This window comes from Microtus ochrogaster, linkage group LG4 (assembly GCF_000317375.1).
Source record: "Microtus ochrogaster isolate Prairie Vole_2 linkage group LG4, MicOch1.0, whole genome shotgun sequence".
Classification (NCBI taxonomy): domain Eukaryota; kingdom Metazoa; phylum Chordata; class Mammalia; order Rodentia; family Cricetidae; genus Microtus; species Microtus ochrogaster.
Genome location: NC_022030.1, coordinates 13,653,074 through 13,675,919, shown reverse-complemented (window position 1 = coordinate 13,675,919; position 22,846 = coordinate 13,653,074). Strand labels below are relative to the sequence as shown.

At 42.5% G+C, this 22,846-nt stretch overlaps 1 protein-coding gene and 1 pseudogene across 1 annotated transcript; one reads left to right on the top strand and one right to left on the bottom strand.

Moving 5' to 3' along the window:
* Window positions 1–756: 756 nt before the first annotated feature.
* Window positions 757–2,033, bottom strand: Stx11 (syntaxin 11). The gene has a single exon (XM_005361003.3). The coding sequence runs from the start codon at window positions 2,031–2,033 to the stop codon at window positions 1,170–1,172; it is 864 nt and encodes a 287-aa protein (XP_005361060.1). The 3' UTR covers window positions 757–1,169.
* A 6,414-nt stretch (window positions 2,034–8,447) lies between these two features.
* On the top strand, window positions 8,448–8,837 carry LOC106144163 (annotated as a pseudogene).
* Window positions 8,838–22,846: the final 14,009 nt, after the last annotated feature.

The window sequence follows — 22,846 nt, the reverse complement described above, 5'->3', positions numbered from 1 at the left end:
GGTTATTTGAAAAAAAAAGATCTCACTTTAAGTCTCTCTGCTTTAATGCATGCAAGGAAAGGTTCATAGTAAGATGAATTATTATTCCCAAGAACGTCATTTTAGTACCTCTGATTGTGTCGCATGTTTTTCCCACTTATCTGCATGAATGGCAGCATACAGTTGTTCAAAATAAAGTCTGACCCACTGTGGGCCATGCAGTTGGGGATGAAATACACTCATGACAGTCAAAGCAACACTTGGCACTGACTAAACAATGTTCTTATTATTTAAATACAGAATTTCCCAAAGCAAAGTTAATCCAATTGGCCATTGTGTACACAAATGAGTAGATATTAGTTTACATATACACATATATCATATGAAATTCAGTACAAAGATAAATTTTAAATAAATGTTATCTGTGAAAAATATAAAATGTGAGTGATAAAAAAAAGTTCGATTTGAGTGATTGTTCAATATTTGGTGCTTAAAATATTTCAAAAATTATTCTATATATGAATATATACATATATATGTACTGCGTGCATGTGCATATATATTCTGGTGGAAGGTACAAAAGGTGAGAGAGAAAAGGAAACAGTGTATGTTCGGTGTGGTTTAATAAGTGGCGGAAGAGAACCGAGGGAAGGTTTCCACATAGGCAAGGCTCACACAAAATAAATAAATAATCAGAAGTGAATGAAATCCAGTTTACTCCAGGTCAATGCTACTCGAAATTGAACTAAGAAATACTCAAGTGAATGTCACTCAAAATCGAATAGCACCAAGGAACTTTCCAGAGAAGATAAACGAAGACTAATTTTGATAATGTGCTCATACTATTAGTATATGTAATTGGACTTCCTCTTTTAGTCTTCATGACATTGACCTTAGCAACGGCATTAGCGCCTCCCTGTGATGCTGAGTGCTAGGTATCTTATAATGACGCCACACAACTCCATTGGTAATCTGCCTGCATTAACGAACCATAGGATGCTAACTAACAACCATCTTTCTAGGCAAGTGCCAGATCCCAAGTCTTGCCTCCTGACCCCAACGTTCTTTCTTTATGCTCTGAATTCTGCAGGCTTTGGGACCGCCTCCATCGGCCCAGTGCGGGATGCCTTTGGCTGGCATCCTGAACACATTTCCCTCAGGGCACAGGTGATGAAGGTCCAAACCAGCTGCTAGTTGACGCAGGGGCAGCAGAAGCAGCAGATGGTCCTGCAGGGGTTCTTCTTCTTGTACTGCACCGCCTTGCGCACCTGCGCCTTGGCCTCGCCCGTGTAGTCGAGGGTCTTCTGTACGTTGAGCTCGATGACGTTCAGCGTGTCCGCCTGCTTCTCCACCAGCACAGCCATCTGCAGGAAGAGCTCGTGCACGTCGCGGATGCGACTCTCCAGCCGCAGCAGCTCGCGGTGGCGGCTCTCGATCTCGTTGAGCGCAGCCCGCGCGCCCTTCACATCGGCCAACAGGTTCTCTGAGAACACGTCCCACTTGCCCTGTTCGAACATGTCTTCGATCTGCTCGCCCGACACGTCCTTACCCATGATCTCCAGCTGCCGCTGGATGCGGATCTTGCAGTTGTCGCGCTGTTTCATCTCGGCCTGGTTGTACTCGTACATGGCCTGCTGGAAGGCGCGGGCCAGCGCGCTGTATTGCGCTTGCGAGATGCGTGCCACCGCCGATTGCGAGCCATGCCGGGCCTCTGCCTGCTCGCTCAGCTCCTTCATGGAGCGAAGCTTCTGGTGGATGCCCTCACCCCGGGTCTTGATGGCCTTGGCGATGGAGTTGGTGTCTCGCTTGATGCTGCTGAGGCGCCGCATGGAAGTGAGGAAGCGGACGTTCTGCCTCCCCAAGCGCTTGACGTCCACCATCAGCAGTTGGTTTTCATCCTGGATGTCCTGGATGACCCGGTACAAGGACTCCAGGATGTGGTCGGTCTCGAACACGATGTCCTCGTGGGGAGCGTCAAAGTCATCGTCCCCGTCTGGGAATTGCTGGTCATAGCTCCTGGACAACTCCAGAAGCTCTGCAAGCCGGTCCTTCATTTTGCCTACAAGTAGAGACAGCAGTTAGAATCCTCTAGCGACAGTCAGATCTTTTCATTAAGAAGAACTGAACCTCGGTGTTCCTCATTCCTTTTCCCTGGGTGCATCGAGGGGCTCAATGCCCCGTGACATTTCACCTACAAGTAGAGACATACTACGACTCAGATCAGGCTCTTGGCTGTGTTTCACAGCCTCTACACAATGTACTTCAACGACACAGGTGGCCTCAACTCAGCCAGTAATTTAAAAGTTTAGATTGCTTTGGGAATTAATTTCTTTTTCTTATTCCTTGTTTCTCCATCAAGAATTAGACACACTAGCCTTGGTGGTTGTGGTGCACACCTCTATTCCCAGCACTCAGGAAGCAGAGGCAAGAGGATCTCTGTGAGTTCTAGGCCAGTTGGATCTACAAAGCGAGTTCTAGGACAGCCAGAGCAGTTACAAAGAGAAACTCTGTCTCCAAGAAAATAAATAAATAAAAGAATTAGACACACAGACACAAGGGGGAAGGGGGACCAGAAAAGTTTGCAAACTTTTGAATAAAGACAATGTACTAGGCTTTGCGACAAACCCTGATTTTTCTCGATTTTGTGCCTGTCACTGTTAAACATCCCTACCTTGTACGTAGAACAACTCTTAAAAGTTAAGTTGACTTATTTAGTCTGCACGGTGGCTACAACTCTAATCCCAGCATTTTGTAGCAGAGGCCAACCTGGTCTTCAGAGTGAGTTCCAGAACAGCCGGAGTAACAAAACAAAAACAAAATAAAAGTAAAGTAGACTTCATGTATTTGTCTCTTAAAAATGGTGTCACAGTCTGCACGAGAGATGATGACTCAGTGGTTAAGGGTGAGGTTCTGCTGTGGCTGAGGACCTGAGCTCAGTTCCCAGCGCTCATGTCTGCTGGTTCACAGGTGATCCAACACTTTCTCCTGGCCTTCGTGATCAACTGCACTCAGGCAGACAGACAGACAGACACACACACACCAAATAAGACCAAAGAGATGAGTGAGATGGCTGTGCACACCTTTGATCCAAAGGCAAAGACTGGTATATCTCTGTAAATTTGAGGTTAGCCTGGTTTACATGGAGAGTTCCATCCCTTGCCAGGGCTACGTAGTGAGACCCTGTCTTAAATGAATAAATAAGTAAACAGATACATAAATAAATAAAACTAATGCTGTAAAGGTGCTGGCTAGATGGCTCAGAGGATCTGTTTGATCTTGAGCCCCTATAGAAACAGTGGATGCAGTCATGTACACATGTACACCTGTAACCCCAGCGCTGGGATTGCACAGAGGGCTTTTCAGGGCTTGGTGGCCGGTAGGCGAAACAAATCAGGGAGCTCTAACTTCGGCAAGAGATTCTGTCTCTAAAAATAAGGTGGAGAGCAACCTAGGAAGACACCAACATGCTTGCACACACTCATGCACATACACGCTCCCACAAAGGAACACACACACACACACACACAAGAGAACATACACACACAAACAAATGCCAAAGCAAAGCCTGTTTGAAGTAGAAAAACACCAAAATAAAGGCAATTCTAGCAAAGTGATACAAAACAAATTTTGGACATCAAAGTCAGGTGCAGAGGTGTGCACCTGTTGATCAGCTGCTGGGGAGGCTGAGGCAGGATGAACACTTGAGCCTATGAGTTCCAGAAGCACAGCCCAAGTAACACAGCCAGACCCCACTGGAGGGAAAGAAAAAGATTTCTCTAAGCAGATTTCTTAGCTCCTTTTCCCAATATCATTTTCTAATGGTAAGCATTGTTGACATTTTTCACAATCAATAATTTATACAAAAAATTTGAATCATACGATCTTACGACAATAATATAACATAGTCTCATATATCCATCATGCAACAGAAACCTTGCCCCTTTTGAGGTTGGTACAAATTGTTGTTAAGACAAAACCATGTTTCCTAAGTATACACATTTTGAGTGGAGTGAAAATGCGAGTTGGGGCTGGTTTGCCCTTATATATGATGCTTTCTGGTTAGGAAAAAACCTGTTCCTAGGACATAGTCAGTGACAAAGCACAGTTCCCAAGAGCTCCACAATCATGCAGAGGACTTGATCTCAAAGGCTTCTTTCAGGTTGACATAATTAGTGCGATACAGCAATGCTGATGGAGGGTGGACATCTGGATTAGTAACCATGGAGAAATGGTGAGCACTGGCCATGGCCTCCCCGCTGCCAAAAACATTATCTATGTAAGCTAAGTAGAAATTCTATTCTGTAATGGTAATTCTTAATAAAACACATTATCCTGTTTAAAATGTCATTTCTGTCCTTTGGCGAGTAAAGTCAATACCAGGCTTTCTCAGTGTCAATGAATGTCATTCTCCTTGCAGAATAATTGACTGGACAGTAAAAAGATCCACCCTGAGGAAAGACTTGGGGAGAAATTATGAAGCAGATAATGGGATAAGATGCCTATAGTTTAATTATTTTTAATTAATCTTAACTAACATATAAACATAAGATTGTTTATATTAATGGGGTACTATATTATGTTTCAATACACGTACATATTGCACTAAGTTTGAATCAAGTTAGATAAATCTGTCTCCATAAATATCATTTCTGAACCAGGTTCCACTCTAATATTATAGCAAACGTATAATCATAAAAAATTCACTATTAAACAAAAAAATACAAAATATATCAGTGAGTTTTTTACTTTTTTTTTTAGTTTTTTACTTTTTCTTCTTAAATTTTTCCTTATTATTTTTAATTATGGATGTGTATGTGTGGGTGGGTATGTGCACTTGAGTACAGTGTCTGAGGAATCCAGATGCAAATCCCCTGGAGGTAGAGTTAGATGCAGCTGTGAGCCACCCAGTGTGAGTGCTGGGCACTGAAACCCAGTTCTTCTGCAAGAGCTATACATGGTCTTAATTATTGAGCCATTTCTCCAGCCTCTTTTTTCCTTTCCTTTTTCTCTCACCAAGTTATCAGGAAACATTTAAAAGCAATACAGGATTCTGAGACTTTTAAAGAAAATGCTGGAAAGGGGAAACACTGATAGAACACATGAGGACAGCTCAGCAACACATACTGAAAGCTTTTCAAGTAGGTATTTATTCTAAAGACACATGGGAAGATGTGTAGAGCCTGAGAAATATGCATATTTCCACCACCACATTAAATTTGCATATATTCTGAAGTGACTTCAAGGCACAAAATGCTGAGCTACTTACTGGCTACTTACTCCGTAAGTCACTGAGTGTAGAAGGTCATCTAATGAGATGGAAAGCACAAGTTCTCTCGGGCAGGAAAGGGAACTAGGGAGAAACGGAGGCAGTCCCACACAACTATTGGAACCAGACTTGAGCAAGATGCATCAGAGTGTTTTCCTTGAGTCATGGGATAACATGACTGTCACTGTTACTTCCGTTCGCTGTTCTATATTTTCCATAATTTTATGAGCTACCTATAGATTGATAATTAGTTGTAATAATCTATGTGTGACTATTAGACTGACATTCCGTGTTCCCTGAGGAAGTATGCTAACTCACTAGCACAGAGTGGGAGCCAAATCCATCTGCTTAAGGTAGTGTTCAGTGCATTCTACTCTCCAAGAAGTGGGTGGACAAAATGAATACATTCTGATGGACACAACAAGAATAGAGCATCGATGCTTTCCTTGAATCTTGACCAAGCCTTGCAAAACATTACCATGGAAGGGAATTGTTGGCAAAGGGGAAGAGCCGCACATCTCAGATTTCTAGCACTCTGTCCGTAGACAGGTCATACACTCTCTACTGCTCCTCTGAAGCTGGAAAGAACTCTGGGAAGAGACCACCTTGCTCTCAGCGTGGAGAGCAAAGCAGAGTCCAACGCACCTCGAAGATGGCATCAAAATGTTCACAGAGTGACTTGTGTTTAGAATCTCACCACCTGACACCATAGGTCCTCAACCAGTAAAGATCTAAAAGCATTTGAAGGTCCAAGTCCTTAACCTGTAAGGAAATGGGAAGGGCAGAGGGAGTGTCCGGGCCCTTTGGCAGGCATTAACTGAAAGCCTTCCTGGAACCTTCCTGCCCACTCTTCCTACACGGCACAGACCTAGATGAGTAAGCTTTCCTCACTTGCAAGTTCTCCCAGCTGCCAGCAGGCAAGCATCAGGAACACTACAGTGTGTGTGTGTGTGTGTGTGTGTGTGTGTGTGTGTGTGTGTGTACCAGGAGGTTTCCATTCTGAGGGTGTCTTCAGAAATATTTGAAATACGCGTTTTTACTGAAGGCACATCAGAACATAGATGAGCGCACAAAAGAGCATCAACAGCAGCTTTATAGTCAGTAGGTTGATATGTGCCATGACATCCTAAAAGAGGAAACTATAGTAATTGATAAAAACAAATCAGACAATTCAGCCGACCCACAGTTTCACAGCGGCAAAGAGCAACGTAATAAACATTGGTAAACTGCTAAAGTAACTTCTGCTTTAATTCACACTTAGGTGGAAAGTACCAAAGATGGTTTCTAACTACCAGAAAGCTGGTTTTCTTCTAACTTTCCTTTATGTGCATGTCTAATGTGGCCTGGGAGATCTCAGTACAATAAGGAGGAAGGGAAGGAAGAGGGGTTGCTTAACCCTTCTTCTGTTGAGCAATACAATTACAGGTAAAAGCACATGGAGAAGTGAAGAGGTGATGGCGCCCAAGTGGATTTCAGACCTCGGGAGACCATGAAGTCACCCGGAGGGTTCCCAGTGCCGCAGCTGCCTGCACTGGGGCTTCCAGAATGAGCTCCTTGTAATATTTAGTACTCAGCCAAATTTGTACCCCATTCCACAGATTCTTATCGTGGAAGCTTTGCGACCATGAAGGTCGGGCATTGCTGGAACACCTTAATGGTCCCCAGGCCAAATACAGATGAATGGGCCCAGAACCAGCAGCAAAAGAAAAGGATGGGTCTTGGCCTCTCTCACCCCCACTACCAGAAAGACGGTGTCTTCCATAATCACTGTCTTCTGGCTTCTGAGGATGAAGAAGGGCTGCATGGGAAATGAAGATTGACTGAGAACTCACTTTCAGTCTGGCAAGTTGTGAAAACAATCCAGGAAACCTAGTGGTGGAGTAAGCAAGCATGGCAGGGGTTTATTAGAATCTCTTCACTCTCATATGAACACTTAAGGCAGACACTAACAAAAGGCCACTGAAAATGGATATTGGTTTTCACTATTATGTGGCACCTTGAAGTACAATAATAAGTTACCTAACAGAATTCAAACGGAAGGGTGGCATGACTCTATTAACTAAATATAAGGGCCATTGGGACCCAGATCTTACTATTGAATTTGGTCCGTAAAATCTTGCTTTTTTCTAAATATGGTTCAGTAGGTAGAGAGTTTGCCCCCCAAACATGAGGACCTGGGTTGAAATTCCCCAGCACCCATGTGAAAAATCTGGGTTCAGTGATGGTAATCTGTAATCGTGGCCCTGGGACAGTAGAGAAAGGTGAATCCCTGGAGTTCCAAATCCAATGAGACCTTCACTCAAAAAATAAGGTGGAGAAAAAATTTTGAAGACATCTAATGTTAACTTCTGGCCTATACATGCAGACATACACATATGTATCAACATCTGCATGCACAGGTGTGTGCACACACACGAACACACGAGAATACCACCACACGCACACTCCTACACACACATGTTCTGTCTTATCAGGAAAGAGGACTCAGGAAGATCAGTGAATGGGGATGCTAATGACATAACTGACACACTGGATGCTACAGAGAACAGCCAGGACAATCACTGTCCCTGCTCATCCCTAAGGAAACTTTTGTAAACACAATGTGTAGCTATAACTCTGCTCATAAGGGAGAAGGCTTATGTACATTTAGTCTGCAGCAACAAAAAAAGAAAGAAAATTTTTCATTGTTTTAGTCTAAATTATGCCCCTTTGAAATGACAAAGATAATGCCATCTTGTCCTGACTCCATTTTTGTATTTGCTTAGACAGTTCTCAGCTCTCTCTCCTAACCTCTCCCAATGGCCGTGTCTGCCTTGTCAACACATTTGAGATTTCCAGGCCTTGACCAAATGATTAAAGTAAATCAAATAACTAGAAAAGTTGTAAGTAAAATAATAACTGGCATGTTGTGTCTAAAATAATTACTATGTTCATTAACGAATGTTTCAAGGCTGCACTGAACCTCACTCATCTAACTTGATGTAAATTATGGTCCTTGTGCTTTTGGCCTCTAAAAACTCTGTATGCCTGAGCTTGGGCACCTAGAGACTTTTCAGAGGCACAAGCTGATTTTTGTTCTGACCACCAATAAAAAAGGGCTTAAAACTTTTCATTGTCTTGCTTTTCCCCTGTTGCCACACAGATGTGTGGAGGCAGAGGCATGAGTATATTCAAGATTTGACCTCACCCATAATCTACCACCATGGCCTAGGAAGGCATTGTTGCTGGAGGTGTAACGGATGTCAATATTTGAATATAAAAAGTGCCCTTATCCACAGTGGCCTAGCACACCCCATAGGGGAAACTGCTAAGCCTTAGACAGGCACCACATCCATCTCTGTGGGCTTGCATCCAATTGTGATGAGTCTATGTACGTCAGGTTCGTGGAGACACTTTGTGGTGAGCACCCAAACAAGCTGATTAAGGTTGGTGACAACAAGAAACTAGGCAAATGGTCAGGCCTCTGTGAAACCGATCAAGAGGGGAAGCCACAGAAAGTGGTTGGTTGTAGCTGTGCAGTGGTTAAGGGCTACGGCAAAGAAGCTCACAGGCCAAGGATATCATTGGAGAATACTTCAAATCCAAGAAATGAATAAATGAAAAATCTGGCTCATTTAAGACAAAACAAAACAAAACAAAACAAAACGATCTTTTAGCTGTCTGAATCAGAGTGGTTGCCAGTAACTATCGCATGTGGATTATTTCACCTTTACTGTGCCTCCTTCCAAATTCATATGTGAAAGTCCTGACCCTAGCATGTCAGAGTGCCTCTGTATTTGGCACTGTTATTGAAGAAATTAAGTTAAAACAAAGTTTTTGGGAGATGGATCTTAATTCAATATGGCTGGTAAGGAATCCAGAGGGAGAAAGTTTGCACACTCAAAGGAAAGCTAGGAGAAAATAGAGTTAATCTGTGAGCCAAGGAAACAAACCTCAGAAGAAACAGACCTTGTCAAATTAGTCATTTTTCTATGGCTGTGACAAACACCCAGACCAAGACAACTTCGAGAAGAGCGAGTTTACTGAGGCTGACGGTTCTGGAGCGATGGAGTCCATCATGGTGGGGAAGCAACAGGCAAGGCAGCAGGAGCAGAAAGCTGAGGGCTCGCTCACATTTTGAACAGCAAGCACAAAGCAGAGCAAGAAAACTCAAAGCAGTGAGTCTTTAAACTCTCAAAGCCTGTCTCTAGTGATATACTTCCTCCAGCAAGGCCATACGTCCTAAATCTCCCAAACAGTGCCATCAACTGGGGACCGAGGGGTTAAATGACCCAGACATTGGGGGCATCTCATTCAAACCTCCAAACTTGCCAACACCCAGACATTGAATTTACAGCACCCCTGAACTTGTAAGAAATGAGTTTCTGGTGCCAGGGGTATCCAGCCTTTTGACACTGTGATACAATGCTGCCATCTACAACATTCACACTGGAGAACTACATGCTGAATTGTAAAAACAAACAAACAAACAAAAAATCAACCAACCCATAATGTATGGTTGTTTAAGTAAGTTTGAGGGTTTTGTGTTGGGCTCCATTCTTAGCTGCCCTTGGTAGACTGTGGTCAGCAAACCTGACAGGCCTAGAAGCCATTTGGACTGTCGTACCTCGGTATGACAAACCAATTTATATATCAAGGAAATTTTGCCCAATACCAACAAATAAAATCCTTCCTGGCTTCACAGCAATATGTTACAAGTATTTTGACCTGTGGTGAGGGGAATCAGACATGGATACGCAGAATGCAGAGCAGAGGGAGGTTCAGATTGGACCATGGGGAGTTTGCTAGAGAGGTGAACTGGAGAAGATGGGAGGGAAACAAACCCTACTGTCCTTTCTAAATTTACACTTAATAAACACAGGTTTCAGACTTCATTCTGCTTTCATGTGTGTCTTTGTTAAGGTTTCTATCACTGTGAAGAGATACCATGTGACCATGGCAACTCTTATAAGGAAACCATTTAGTTGGGACTGCCTTACAGTTCAGAGGTTCCATTCATTCTTATCATGACAGAGAGCATGGTGGAGTGTAGGCAGACATGGTGTTGGCTATGTCTTGATCAGAAGACAACAGTAAGTGGACTCAGCCCCTGGTGTTATCTTGAGCATAGGAAACCTCAAAGCCCACCCCGACAGTGACACACTTCCTCCAACAAAACCACACCTCCTAATAGTGCCCTTCCCTGTGAGTTTATGGGGGGACAATGGCATTCAAATTACCACAATGCTCAAAGTTCAGGAAGCTTAATGTTTTCCTTTCAATATGAACTTAAGAACACATTTAGACAGTATTTGCTGTATCTAACTATGGAAGAAGCAGAAATGATCTTGTCCCCAAGAGAGCATAAACAGTCACTTTTGTATAGTGGTCAAGCTCTTATTTCAGCTTCTGTGATATCCAGCTGTTAGGCCTGGGGCTTATAGTAAATTTTAAATAATTATTAAAGGAGATAATAGTTACAGATCAAAAGGTGTTTGCTGGACCATAGGAGACCCTGGGAAAAGCTCCTATAGCACCGCTTCTCTGGTGGGTGCAGCCCACACCGGGGTACACTGCCTGGCTGGTAGAAGGCACAGCCCTACCCACACTTGATGAGGTCACAGCCTGCTCATCTGTGATCGCCCTGTATAGAGCTTGCTCAACCACTTACTCCTGCCCAGCCACCCCCACAGCACAGTCATCTGGCTGGGAACAGGACATTCCACTCTGTCACAGTAGCTTCGTGGTTGTTTTCAAGCTCACCCATCAGAACACACCCTTAAAAGACAACACAGGCTCTTCACCCAACCCGTTGACTCAAATCCATTAAGAATCATTTCACTCAACTGAGTAATCCTGGATGCCGTGCTCTGTTTCTTGATTTTAAAAGCGGGTGTACCAAAAAGGAAGAAAGTATTCTTTTGTTTTAGTTTGTTTTTGAGACAAGGTTTCTCTGTGCAGCCCTGGCTGCTCTCTGGGACTCAATGTGTAGCAAACTGAGATTGGACCACCTCTGCCTCCTGGGTGCTGGGGGTAAAGGCATGTGCCATCACCGTCTAGCAAGAAAGTATTCTTTTATCTTTTAGAGATTATAAGCTTAAAATACTTTCTTGTTGTTCTCAAGGTAATTAAAAAAAAAAAGAAAAGAAAAACCAAATAGGGTTGGTTTTTTTAAAGTGCATTTGCCAAAAGCATATTTAACCTTTCCGGAGGGTGCATTCAAGGCACAATATGAGAGTTTAATGATTCTTTATTGAGAGGGAGTAGAATTATAAAAAATAGGGATAGAAGAAGTGCTAAAAGTGTTTGCTGTGAAACTCTCTCCTAGATATGGTGGCACAAACAAGACCAGAACAATGGCAACATCAATGAGCATGGAAAGGGGACAGTTTCATGGGGTAACATCCCCAAACACAGAGCTATACAGGCAACTACTGGCTGCCGAGAGAGGGAGGATTAGCCCCTTCCAGGGACGATCTCCCTTACTGGTTATCCAACACACTGGTCAGCCCTGAAAACATGTCCAACCAACCAAAAGTGGACTCAGCAGGTTCCATTTATATACTGTGCAGATACATATTATGCATATACAAATGCACACATAGATGTAGCAATAGTAAAGAAAAAGACTATAAGCTTTGGAGTGGAGGGGACACGGGTGGGAATTGAGGGAAGGTACTGGGGGATGAGAAAGAGAAGAGTTGTGTAATTCTATTCTAGTTTAAAATGTGTAAATAGCCGGGTGGTGGTGGCGCACGCCTTTAATCCCAGCACTCGGGAGGCAGAGGCAAGAGGATCTCTGTGAGTTCGAGACCAGCCTGGTCTACAAGAGCTAGTTCCAGGACAGGCTCCAAAACCACAGAGAAACCCTGACTCGAAAAACCAAAAAAAAAAAATAATAATAATAAAATAAAATGTATAAATATTAAAATTAATTTTTAAAATTTAAATAAGTGTCCCTTTTAATTTTTAGGCAAGTGAGATTGTCCCGTGGATAAAAGACTTGCTGTGTAAGTCTGACAATCTACGTATCTATGAAATTTCTGACTGCCGCCACTTCCCATCGGGGACATTGTGAGGAAGCTGGAGAGAGACTGGAGACCACGCGAAGAGAGGGGCCTGGACACGACCAAGGGAAGTCCATCCAGAGGTTGCTAATTGTGGAAGGTTTATATAGGCCAATTCATGCTACCCTCACAAACATAAAAAATGACTAATAACTATCTAGGGGTGCTTTATTGTTAAGATACTCACTGATCCAACCATCTTTGGGTTGCTCTGTGCCTCCCAAGTGTACTTTTTTTTAAAAAAAAAAAATCCCAGTTTTGGAAGCTAACAGGAATCACAGAAAAATCATAATTTATGTAAAGTAAATTCTCATGCATTTCAAATGAAAATCTGTTATAATCTGAAATGAAAATATAAGCAATATTCCAAATAACTATCTTGATGATCATAATATTTGATGATCATGGCCTAAAGTATATATTTTTAACCGCACATTACGTTTATGATATTCTATTTATTTATTATCTAAAATTTTATATAAAGCAGAAGCATTCACTTTTCAAGAATCACACATTTCTTAACAAATGTGTGGATAGTTCTGTCTTTCCTGTTGAAAACTGTAGTGACACTGCCCTTGCAGCACAGGAGCTGGGGAGCTGCTTCATGTTGCTCATGCTGCACAGGACAGCACAGAGATACCCGGTAACTTTAACCTTGGCCAGAGTTCAGTCTGATAAGAGATCTGGAGAACCTGAAGAGCCAGCTTTGGAATGGAAGTGGGTAGTTTTGAGTGTACCTCAATCCTACTGTTCAACTTACCCAAGTAAAGAGCAGCCGGCGGGTACAGACCAACCTCCCAACTGTCTAGCACACAGTGTCAGCAAAACCTGAACCAGAGCAGTTTCTCACCACCGAACTAAAAAGAACTGAAATTAGTGTGAGTTTAACCAAGTCTCTAAAAACTGTCAGGAGTTGATGAGGCCAGACTCATCCTTCAGAATGTTAAGGTGACAAAAGAATTGTCCTCAGACCCAGGGGTCTACTTAGAATCCCCTATCTAGACATTGAAGGTTCAGTCCTGGCTGTTACGTAAAGTCATGTTCTGATCCCACTTGTGCCACTGATGGCCCTCCTCTGGGATTCCCCAGCTTCCAGGGTCCCAGTAGGTACACAGGGGCAATTCCCAAGAAAGGGATGCAATTCCTAAGGGACTGGGGCTTTCCAAGCCCGCCTTGGTCGCCTTTCCTTGCTAGCTCCCTTCTCCCATGAATGAATGCCTACCTCAGTGTTGGCAGAGGATTCGTTGGGATGTTCCGTGAGGAGCTTTTACACAAGAAAGAGTAAACACTCTGTCTTTGCTATCTGCTTTCATCAGTTCTTGAGATCCATGGGACCTTAATCTGCTCAAACAAATAATGCAGAGCTGGTAACCACACCTGTGAACAGTGCTCTTAATACAGCCAGTGTGCTATTAACAGCTTATGTCCCATTTCATCTATGGCCAAAAGTGACCTTGACACCTAGGACTTACTATACTATTGGAGCTTAAACATTTTTAATGGGGGCTGTAGGGACGCATGTACACTATGGCGCATATGGCTATATCTGAGGTCAGAAAACAATCTTGTGACTGTTCTTTCCTTCTACCTACCTTTAAATCCGTTCCAGAGACTGAATTCCAGTCACCAGACTTTCACAGCACATCCTTTACTGATGGAGCCTTCCTGCCAACCCTATTTGAGCTTTTGCATAACTTATTTCCTAACGATTCTAAAAATCTCTCTTTCCTCCCTGTTTAACTATGTATAAGAACACAAAAAGCTCCCAAAATTAATCTCATATAAAAGTAAAGATTTTGGGGCTGGAGGGATGGCTCAGTGGTTGAGAACACTCACTGCTCTTCCAGAGGACTCGGGTTCAATTCCCAGCACCCACATGGCAGCTCAACCGTTCGTAGCTCCTGTTCCAGGGGACCCGACACCCTCACACAGACAAACATACAGGCAAAGAAGCAATGTATATAAAATGAGAAAAAATAACTTATTTTTTAAAAAATGTGTCATGACTATAAAAATAGCCCACAATAAAAACTTAAAATATCTGTTTCCAGATTCTTTTTATCCCAACAAATGATGAATATTCAAAATCGCATTCAGAAGCACCAACCCTGGAGCTATGATGTGGAGCACATTTCTCTGGTAAAGCAGAGGATTCTGGGAAGTTTCTTCTGGATAGGGACATCCCACAGAGCCACTGAGAAAAACCATGCAGAACATTCCACCAACCAAAATTTTTTGTAAACTATGCAGGTGAAACTAAATAAAATGAAGAATGATGAAGGCAACCCTAAGAAGTTAAGAAAATTCTAGAAAGAAAGAGAATGGTCACATGGGCTTTTATGTTCAAGCATCTCAAGGTGGTTCTTCCAGTTCCACACACTTCCGAGGCTGTGAAAGAATCATGCATGACATGTGTAAGCCAGTCTGAGCCCTGATAACATGCCATATGCCCGTGTGTCCATCACTTTCCATCTTATTGTTTGTGACAAGCTCTCTCACGAAACCTGGAGTAATTCAGCTGGGCTGCCTGACCAGCAAGCCCATGGGGGTTTCTTTTCTTTGCTTGTCCCGTGTAGGGATCATAGACCCGAGCTACCATACCTGGCTCTCTACGTAGGTGCCAGCGATCCGAAGTCAGGTCCTCAGGCTTGTACAGCAAGAGCTCCCCGGAGCGGGGTGACAGAGGAAAGGTTTAAACTGGCAACTGGACACCTGACTGAAAAACTGTCTTCTAGATGAGGAAGGAGCCTGTGGGCTTGGGCAAGAAGATGAAGATAACAGAATTCCAGGGGGATCATCATCTGAGAGGACATTTAGACAATCTGGAGTTGCATAATTGGAAAGAAAGCCAAGCTAATGAGACTAGAACAAGGGGGAAAATGTAACTAACTATCTGGAAAACAGACCATACAGTGCATTCCAGAACATAATCAGGATATAATACAAGGTTCTGCTTCAATTAGTGTGCTCATAATATTAATCACTGAATATTGATCAGTCTTAAATTATGAAGAGTTGTACTGGGGGTGGGTGTGCATGTCTTGATAGAGAAGGGGGGAAATGGGCTAGGGCACTAGCAATGTCTAAAACTAAAAAAAAAAAAACCCCAGAAAATTGTGAGAGAGGTACGCTGTTTGGAGATTGAAGACACACACCTCAGGGGGTCGGGTGTGGTTGAGTTTGGTGGAAATGAGAAAGAAAAACTGGGTTTTTTTCATTACATGTTTAATGGAATTAATTGGTTTTCCTCAAATATGTAAGTTTGATAAAAATTAAAAAAGAAAAGAAAGACATAGACATAATATTACCTATTTTTGCAGGGGTTAGCTAATCATAAGTTCAAGGCCTGCTTGAGCTAAAGACTGAGCTCAAGGGCAGACTGGGAAGTAAATGAGACCCCATCTCAAGAAAGGCAGCAGGGGTACATTTCAGTCACAGAGTGGTTTTCTAGCAAGTGCAGGGGCCTGGGTTTTATCTCTAGTACTGGAAAAACAAAAACAAAGAAGCTGTAGGTGGGATTCTAGCTATTCAGCAGCTCACTGTGCCCTTACGGTGGTACACTCAATATACGTCCTTCCTGAAGGTCAGAATGAGAAGGGGAGTGAAAAGGGGGAAGAAAGGGAAGGACAGAGGGAAGCTGGGAGGCTCGAAAGGGGAAGACCGCCTCTGCAAGGCAATTACTAACCAGAAGGCAGATGCTTTGACTTTGGGCTAGTGTAGGGGGATGAAGACTTCAGAAGAGCCAGGCGTGGTGGCACTCACTTCCAATCTCAGGTGAGTGAGGCAAAAAGATCACTGTGAGTTCAAGGCCAGTTTGGTCTGGTGTACATAGAGAGTTCCAGGACAGCCAGAGTGGCATTATAGAAAGACCCTGTCTTGAAAAGATGGAAAAAAAAGGGAGGGAGGAAGGAAGGAAGGAAGGAACGAAGGAAGGAAGGAAGGAAGACAGAAAGACAGACAGACAGAAAGAAAGAAAGAAAGAAAGAAAGAAAGAAAGAAAGAAAGAAAGAAAGAAAGAAAGGAAGGAAACGAGAGAGAATTCAGAAACTGTTTTCCTGCTGAGTGTACCTCTTTCTGACATTGACTCTGGGTAGATTCCACTCCAGAATAAATCCTTAAACACATTTATGAGGGAATCAGAAAGTCTTCACGTGTTAATTTTTGATTGCAATAAACCCAAGCTTCCCACAAGGCTTTAAATTAAAAACCTAAAAATGAAAATTACCCAGGCCAGCTGTGCTATTCATACACATGATCTCCACACTGGGGAGGCCGAGGCAGGAGTAAGTACAGTGAATTCAAGTTCTGCCTTCACAGTGACAATGACATGGAAATAGGGGAAAGTTGAGACCATGACCCTAAAGTAACTCTCATAGGGCTGGGGTGATGGCTTAGTCAGTGAAGTGATGAGTTCATTTCTCCAAATCGACATAAAAACAAACAAACAAACAAAAATAAAAAATCAGGCCTGGTGGCACAAATTTGTTCCCTGGCTCTGGTGAGGCGGAGACAGGTAGACCCAGGGATTGGCTGGCCAGTCGACCATGCTAATCAGGGATTTCCAAACAAGTGAGGGGGCCTGTTTCAAAAAACAAATAGAATATACCTTTGGAACGGTGCCTGAGTTTGATCTTCAGCTTCCAGGTGCTCAGAGGAACACACACATGTGACACACACACATGTGACACACACACAAAATAAAACAAATAATCCTCAACTAATGAACACTTAAGCTTTTTATACAAATTAAAAATACAGTAATAGAAAGTAAAGGAGGTCTTGGCTAACATGACATCATAAAACAATAATAAAAGCAAATAGCATATTTTAATCTAAAAATATAGACAAAGGGATAAGAGTAAAATACTGAGAAACATCTCAATTACATACAGAGAACTGGTAAGTGATCACAGGCATATCAGAAAAATAATAAGAATTTAAACTAATCAGGCTGCCATAATTGGCTGGCACATACTGAATTCTCTGTAACTTTACCATAAACTCTCTAATATGTCTCGGGAAAATATAGATTTAACAATGCAAAATCAATAAAAGAAACACCAGTAGAAAAAAATCACAAATCTTTATCTGTCCATTAGAATAATGATAACAGTCTGGAGAAATCCCAGAGGGAAAGAAAACCAAGTATAAGGACATATAACTGGAAATCTCCGCACAACAGGAAGAGAATAACAAGGTGCTAGCTAGACTTAGCAACATAGCTCAAAATGAGAGAAATAAAAATACAAGCTTTGTCTGTGCTTTCAGCACTAAGACTAAACTGAAGCAATGAAAATGAAAAATGTTCATTTGTTTATGCTGAGGACAGCAGTGTGGAATATTAAGGTGATTGTCAGTGAGCCAGATACACAAATGTCCACAGCTCCCAAAATTCAGTTAAGAGCAATTCATAACTTGAGAAATTGTCCAGTTCGATATCAACAAAGACATGCTGACTAGGTAGAACATTTTCACTCTCAGCTGTTAACCTTTGACGACAAGTTGATGTGCCTATAATTTGATTTCTTAAGGAGCACATTTTATCATCTAAAAAGTATTTCATTTTTTTTGGAAAAAAATAAAACATATTATATTTATGTATGAAACTCCCCAACAATAAGAAATAAATTTTAAAATTAAGGTAGAGAATAAACAGTAGAAGACACATGCTGTCTGTCTCTGGCCTCCACCCACTTAAAAAATAAGGAATTAAATTTAAAATTTATGTCTACGCTTTATGTCATAGAGGTAAGTAAACAAAATGCTGGGCATATTAACTAGCTTGATTTAATCATGTACATTGCACATGTATATTTAATGTCACAAGGTACCACACAAATTCACAAATATGATTTATGGATCAAAATAATACTAACAATGTGTGGTGATGATTTGAGTGAGAAATGACCCCCATAGTCTTGGGTATTTGAACACTTGATCCCCAGATGGTGGCATCACCATTCAGGGAGGCCTAGGTGATGTCGCCTTGGTGGAGGAAGTATGTCTCTGGGGGAGAGTTTTGAGAGTAAAAAGCCCTGCCTCCTACTAATTCACACTCTCTGTTGTGTGCTCAAGATTCAAGCTGTGAACTCTCAGCTTCCTGTTCCAGCCACCATACTTGCTGCTTGCTGCCAAGTTTCTCTGCTATCCTGGGCTCTAACCCTCTGCAACTCAAGGACAAAATAAATTCTCCTCAAGTTTCCCTTGATCTCGTTGTTTTATTACAGCCACAGAAAAGTAAGTAATACACAATGATATGCAGTTTAAATATTAAATCCTAATAGCTAAAAAAAGTAAATAAATAAAAAAAATAACAATTTCACTTTTCTTGTCCTCAGATAAGTTTGTAAAAGCAGAGGAAAAATAAGTCAGCAGGATAATAAGATCAACAATTGGCGAGAAGAGAAGAAAAAGGAAGGAGCCATCATGAGCTGCAAAGCTGGGAGGAGGTTACCAATTGCAACACAGGTATTGCAACCTCTCTCCCCTGTGTGGGAGCCAAGTTCACAGATGAGAATTCAGAATCGACACAGCTCTGAGTGCATGCGCTTCACCCCTTGGGACATTTATAACAAAACCTCAAGGGTGACACTCCTAGACCAAGCATAGTGACTCTAAAAAGTTATTTTAAAAGCTATTTCTATTGCATTTATTTATATAGAGATTTATTTTATGTGCATGATTGTTTGTCTGTCTGTCTGTCTGTCTGTCTGTATGTATGTATGTATGTATTTATGTATGTATGTATACCATGTGCATGTCTGGTGCCTGAGTGGTGCAGAAGAGGGTGTCAGATCCCCTGGAACTGGAATTACAAATGGCTGTGCTGTGGATAGCCATGTGGATGCTGGAAACCAAATCTGGGTCCCCTGCAAGAGCAGCAAGTGCTTTTGACTGTGGGGCTCTTTCTCCAGGCCCCACATTTATTTATTCATGGTGTGTGAAGATTGTGGGTATCAGTGTTCATCACCATGTGGGTCCTGGGTTTCGAACTCAGGTTATTAGGCTTGGTGACAAATGCCCTTCCTCACTGAGCCATCTTGCTAGCCCTATACTCTTAAAAGTAATTTTTAAAAGTCTACCACACAAATTAATGGATTTCGGAGCTTTAAATTTGTTTGTTTGATTTTGATTTTTGCCACTATATATTACACATTGGGATATTAAGACCAACTTCTAACCAGAGCCGATTCCGTGAAACACCCAGAAAGTTCCTTCTCTGTTCCTTCCTATTGATTTCACTCTTCAAATGGAGGAATCACTTTCTCCTCTTTTAGCAGCATTTCCCTCCCAGCACACGCACACGCACGTGCACGCGTGCACACACACACATACAATCATGCACACACGCATACACGGCTACAAATGTGTGTGCATTAGCATGCCCACATACACATGGGAAGGAATCTCAATCTGGATCTAGAATCAGCAGATCTCCCTTTGCTGAAAAGGGGACCCTTGTAACAAAAGCCATCCTCCTGGCTTCGATTTTGGTGTGAATTGGGATTCTTGAGAATGTGACCTCTTCTCTGACCTCAGACTGCGTCTATGAACTGACAACCCCCACGCTTCCTCTTTCCTAATACTCACCATTTGTTCCCCTGCTGAGCAGTTTACAACACAGTCTCTTGCTGTTTGGGTTCTGCTTGCCCGCCCGCAACCTCCATGGGGTCAGGGATTGTGCCTGTGCCCATGCCTGCTGTGTTTGTAATGTTCTCTAGAGTATCTAACATGGGGACCCTTGATAAATGGTTCTCAAATAAATAAGGTCAGTAGGATGCTTCTTTTCAGTCACTTTTATGAGTCACAGGTGAAAGATGGTCCTTGACCTCCCAGTGGCAATAAACTCAACAATAAAGAAAGGAGGACCAGGCAGTGGTGCTCAGAGGAGAGTGTCAAACTCTGAGAACATGAAGTTTTCTTAGAGAACATAGGGCTGGAGGTAACTCCCAATGGCTTACTCAGAGAGGAAACTGAGGCGGAGATAACTTGAGCAGGAGCCTGAAGCACACACAGAGGGCACAGAAATGACAACTGCCAGACTTCTCCGGAATGAAGAAGACAGTGAAGTGCCCCCATTGACCAGGTTATTCTGCAGATGACTACTGTTTCCTGCAAAGATCTGATTCCAAATCAATATGCTCTCAAATGCCTTCCCCTTCCAAGAAAAATGATTGCCCATTTCTGTGAGTCAACCGATGTGTTTTCTTGCATCTATGAATGTTTAATCTTTCTTCCCAAGCTACCTCTTTCATGCTATTAGAGGGTCATTAAGGTTTACAGCTAGCACCTTGACATTTGCTCTGCATAAGCCTTCCTGGAACTTCCTGTCCTTGCAGAGTTACTGATTCCTATAAGGGGAGCTTCCTTCAAGCACAGCTTTTCAAGGAATTTGATGTCTCTGCATCTGCGATGGGAGAAAGCCGAGACAGAACTTTCTTTCCTCTCCCTTTCTCCTTTCCTTTCTCTCTCCCTTCCTCCTTTTCTCTCTTCCTCCCTCCCTCCCTTCCTTCTTCCATTCCTCTTTTTCTTCTTCTTCCTTCTTGCTCCACCTCTTTGGGTTTTTTGTTGTTGTTGTTTCTTTGTTTTGAAATAGCCTAGGCAATTCATTCTGATATTCATAACCTTCAGGCTACACACTGAAGTTTACTGGGCTCTTTCAGGATTTTCAAAAGGTTTTAGATAGATGTTGGGGAGAGAGAGAGAGAGGCAATGACAGCAGTAATAATACAATTTGTCCTTTCTGTCCTTCCAGGCTGTTACACCATATGAAAGGACTCTGTCAACAATAAAGAGCCATGAAATATCAACAAGACATTGTTTCATGTAGTTTGCTATAGTAAATAAAGAGGCTACAAGGTGGGCAGTGTAGTGATAGTACAAAATTCATCTCATGAACTATCCTACTTTATCCAAAATCACATTGTGGGTCACTAGCCCAGTGGGTGTGAGCAGAAAGTGAGGAAGGAAGCTGGGAGAGGAGGCAGGCTTGCTGCCATTCAGAGCTGACCCTGAAGCCAGAACATGTCCTACTTCCTCCATTATTCCAAAAAGCTGAAATTCACACTATTAACCAATAAGTTCTGTAAAGAATATTGCTTCACATCTTTGAACAGAGGGAGGTGTAGAACAGTCCAGTACACAAAAAGAAATACTTTATTGGGAGACTTTTATCCCGAGTATCTTGGTACCTACTGAAAAGAAAAATACCCTAAGTGAACACTAAAGACACGTCATTGTCTCAACTAGAGAGTCCAAATCCCCAAACCAATTCACACTAAAAGTTACCAGTTAGTAAGCCTTATAAAGAACTTGAATGACATACACTAGTCTCCAAGACCCATAGGCTTAGAGACTGAACCACAAATGCTTATGATAACAGATGTTTTTGTTTTCAGCAAAAGTCACAGAATGGCTATAAGAGAGGTGGGGCTAGAGGGGGCTCTGAGGAAACCTGCCAAAGCCAACCATAACAGTGACCCTCTCTTAGGGAATTCCCAGCAGAATTGAGGAAGCAAGACATGGTAAACCCACATGAAATGGTAATGCAAATCTTTCACTTTCTATTGCGAGAAGGACTTGATGAACCATAGGCAGCCATAGAAATTTAAACAGACATCTAAATTTAAAAGAGACAGGTAGGTTGAGTTGTCTATGAAGGCTCTAAGTTGCCCTCCATACAACAGGTGACTATCGATTTCCCGATAAATCTCAAGCGTCAAGATATTTAACTCACAGAGCAAGAAAACATTGAAAGGCACCAAGTTTCATATGTCGGAACATTTTAGAGCTTTAGACTTGGTGAGTTTGGTTAAGTTTGTGCACAGCATCAGCTTGGTGTCTGGATCTTTAAAGGACCCAAAGTCAAGATGGTCGATACTGTGTTGAACAAAAACCAAAGTATTTAGCCAAGCCAGAGGAGATCAGGTCATCAAACAATGAGAATGGTGAAGAGCTGGGGATGGACTTGGTGGGGAGCAGCTTGCTGGTGAGAATACCTGTGTTAGGACCAATGGCATCGGCTCAAATGCCCCAAGTACAAAACAAGATCTCAGGAGACCATAACTGAATCATCTGTCAAGCTAATGTCAAGAGGATAAGGGTACACCAGGGTCTGCTCACTGCATGAGGTTCTTCAAGTTAGGGGCAGGAAAGTACTTGTCCAACCAAGATGAAATAGGCACCCACAGGCAGATCACAAGCCACGAGTATGAGATTTGGAGTTCTTATGTCCCTGACTGCGTTCGTTAGTGATTCTTTCACCATGGGACCCACAACCTATTGATTAGCACCCGGGCCCCTGGCCAGCCTTTCTACTGACCAAGATAATGAAAAAAAAAGGAAAAGCTGAATAAATATTCAGTGCTTAAGAAACAGTTCTGGAGGCCGGAGCTCTGAGACTCTTCAGAGGCTCTTAGTCTCCATAAAGATGTTTAGTCCATTATATCCATGGTGGGGAGCATGGAAGCAGGTAGACAGGCATGGAGCTGGAACCGCAGCTGAGAGAGAGAGAGAGAGAGAGAGAGAGAGAGAGAGAGAGAGAGAGAGAGAGAGA